We start from the raw sequence: 3,376 nt of genomic DNA, 5'->3' as shown, positions 1-3,376 counted from the left end.
CGGGGGGACAAGCAGAAAACATTACTGAACTAACTCACTATAGTCTTCCTCCTCCCTGAGTTCTCTCAATCACAACAAGTCACTGAGGAATGACAAATGAGAAAAAAAGAAATTAAAAAAAAAATATGTAGGCTGTCTTGTTATCTTTTAAAAGGGAGACCTAGCTGGCAAGTAGAATCCTGTGATGTTCTTATGATGTCAAGTGAGGTCAGAATGTTCATCGTCTGGACAACCCCGGCGGCCCATCTGGGAGCAGATGTGCACACCTCACACCCTATGGTAGTCAGAACATGGAGAACTTCTCACTCCTCAGCATTTCTAGTCCAAGAATGTCTTCCTCTGTCAGGAGCAGTTTTCCAGACATTATAGCTTCCTGTGCCACCAGCTTACCAGGTAAACTCTGACGCCACTAGGGCCATTTGTGACAGAACCAGGAATGAATTAGAAAGCCAAATTATATTGGATAGACAATAGCTTTTCAAAATATTGCATTTGTTATAAGCAGAACTGCTGTCTATTAATTTCTGGCAAGGAAAGAATGGGAGAAATGTTTGCTGTTCAGGTTTCCACCCCCTGGAATTGACATAAGGCCACAAACCTGTGTGCTAGTTTCAGCTGTTTTGGCAAACAGGAGACCCAGACTTACCAAACTGCGAATAGATAACTAATGTAAGAGGTGTCGTTACCAAGTAGCATGGCATGGGGGCTTTCAAGACTTGCTATACTCCCAGTACAGTCTGTGGACCTGTAACTTCAGGACTGCTCAGGAACTTGCTGGAAATGCAAAGTCTCAGACCCACTGAATTGGAATCAGCACTTTGGACAAGATTCCTCGGTGATCCTTAGGAATTGAGCACTGCTATCTGCCTAGACAAGCGACAGTTCTTAATGTTACAAGTGGAACGCAGGGATTGAAGGCAGGCCCTCTTTTATCAAGTGTTAGCAACCACTCCAGGTGGGGTAGGCAGCTAAGGTGCTCTTGAACCCTTTCTGGCTGTGGATGGAAGATGCTTCAACATCCTCAAAGGGATCATGCAATGCAAGCAGCCAATAAACAGAGCACCTTCACCAAACCCTGGGTTCCAGATCACCCTGAGAAAATAAAGTCCCATATGTGGTGGGCTGCAGGGGGCTCAGGTGAGGGGCAGGTCAGGCAGAAGGTGTCATTGTGACCATGTTTTAAAACCTTCCTTGTAAAGGATTGTTCCCAGCCCTTACTGGGCATTCCCCAGGATGTGTTTCTGGGTGCAAGAGAGGTCCTGTTTCCCTTTGTCTTTGAGATGTTTTGAAGTGCTGAAGTTGAGCTACTCGGTGTGCCCTGGGAATTCTGAGGCCTCTCAACCTCACTCAGCTCACCAGTTATTTTTTTTCTCTAAACATAGACATTGCAAAGACGGTGGCGCTTGCTGAATCCCCCAGTCCAGCACAAGCCCTGCCATCCCAGTACCAAAGCAGCATTCTCCGGCAAGGGGGGCTTAACATGGTGCTCTCACCAGGTGAGGCCTGGGCTCTGGGGCAGACACAGGTGACTAGCTGGGATGGGCAGGGCTGCTTCCCTCAAGAAGGGTGCTCACACGCTCACTACGTCTGCACCTGGATGGCTCCTGGATGGCCCAATCAGGTTTCCTGGAGTCCTGCCTCTCCCATTAAGCCTTGGTCTCTCAAGCTGGTATAGAGAAGCAGCTCCTGCCTGAGGGGGCTGTTGAGGGAAGATGGGTGAGGTGGCAGGAAGCACTGGACACGGGAGTAAAGAGGGACCATCCAGCTGTCCTGAGTCACCATGCCTACCGTTATGGAAGGCAGAGGGCAAGGTGTCTTCAGGAGCGACCAAAGCAGTAGCTATGGAGTCAGCTGTAAATATGACAGCCCCATCTGTGGCAGAGTAGAGCTGTGCCCCATACGGTTTTCAATGGCTAATTTTTCTGAAATAGATCTGTCTTCCAACGTATCTCAGAGAGGACTTGAACCTCCAACCTTGTAGTTCACAGTCATATGTTAATGGTTTGCACTTCCCAGGGAGGGAAAAACATGACAAACAGCAGGGCTTAGAGATTTAAATAGGACTCTATTGCCCAAGCATGGAGCTGCCATTGTGGGCAGCAGAGGAAGGAAAGTAAGAACCAAAGACTTAACACTGCTCTTCCTGCCCCATCTTTCACCTGCTCCCAACCCAAGTGGGGCCCAGGGAGCCAGTGATAGCCTTCACACCTTTCAGCACCTTCTCACAGTTGGTCTCCAGCCACCCTTGCTGTGTTTCCTGCCCAAACCTCAGCCTCAGCCCTTCCTTTGCAGACGGCACCACAAGGGACATCCAGAACGGGGAGCAGCTGAGGCGGAACTGCACCATCTACCGGCCCTGGTTCTCCCCTTACAGCTACTTCGTGTGCACAGACAAGGAGAACCACCTGGAGACCTACAGCTTCCCAGAGGTGCAGCAGGACGAGGGCAGAGGGGACAGCTACCTGCCCGAGGACACAGCTGAGAGTGTCTGCTCATCGTCGTCTTCTCCAGAGAACACCTACTCCCAAGAGACCCCCAGGAAATCCAGGCACGGCCTGGACTCCTTGGACCACATCACCTCCCAGGACATCCTGACAGCCTCCAGATGGCACCCGGCCCAGCAGAACGGCTACAAGTGCGCGGCCTGCTGCCGCATGTACCCCACCTTACACTCCCTTAAGTGCCACATCAGGGCAGGCTTCAAGGAGGGCTTCAGCTGCAAGGTCTACTACCGGAAGCTCAAAGCCCTCTGGGGCAAGGAGCAGAAGGCCAGGCCCGGGGACAGGCTTTCTTCAAGCAGCTGCCAACCCTTCAAGTAGCCCTGCTGGGCGGTGGCAGCTATTGTGTTAGCAGACATCTCAGGTGACTAGGGGATGAAGCCCGTTTATGTCTTGAGAAAGAGACCAATAAATCAAAGTTACTTGTAATTTTCTGTCAACGATCAGGTCTGAAGTCGCTCTGCACCACCTACTCTCCTTCCTAATGCTCTGCTACCGATGTCAGGCCCACCTCCCTGGCTTGTCCTTTTTATTAAAGGACAGGATCTGAAGAACTTCTCAGAGTGAGACTCCTGGGCCAGCAGCAGCAGCACGGCCTGGGAAGGTGTCAGAAATGAAATTCTCAGGGCCCATCCCAGGTCAACTGAATCGGAAACTTTAGGGGCGGAGCCAACAACCTGCAGGGCAAGCAGCCCTTCAGACTGGCTGCCACTGGCCTGAAAAGGAACCCTTGCTCGAGGGTCCTGGCCTGGCTGATCTCTAGACACCCAGTCCTGTTGCACACTCGGTGTGGACTCCTTTCTCCTGAGGAAGCCTCACTGGCAGAGTCTGCCCAGTTCAAAAGGCTTTCTAGGTACAACAGGTAGGACAATACGTCC

General features: G+C 51.3%; 1 protein-coding gene across 1 annotated transcript; it reads left to right on the top strand.

Annotated features, from left to right (window-relative positions):
- Positions 1 to 290: 290 nt before the first annotated feature.
- LOC102845286 (chromosome unknown open reading frame, human C1orf111) lies at positions 291 to 2,819 on the top strand. The gene is made up of 3 exons (XM_006887437.1): positions 291 to 393; positions 1,383 to 1,496; positions 2,293 to 2,819. The coding sequence occupies exons 1-3, from the start codon at positions 291 to 293 to the stop codon at positions 2,817 to 2,819; spliced, it is 744 nt and encodes a 247-aa protein (XP_006887499.1).
- The last annotated feature ends 557 nt before the right edge of the window (positions 2,820 to 3,376 follow it).

Source organism: Elephantulus edwardii, unplaced genomic scaffold (genome assembly GCF_000299155.1).
Source record: "Elephantulus edwardii isolate Elephantulus edwardi_28Jun2011 unplaced genomic scaffold, EleEdw1.0 scaffold00057, whole genome shotgun sequence".
In the NCBI taxonomy this organism is placed as follows: Eukaryota; Metazoa; Chordata; class Mammalia; order Macroscelidea; family Macroscelididae; genus Elephantulus; species Elephantulus edwardii.
This window is presented reverse-complemented; position numbering and strand designations above follow the sequence as displayed.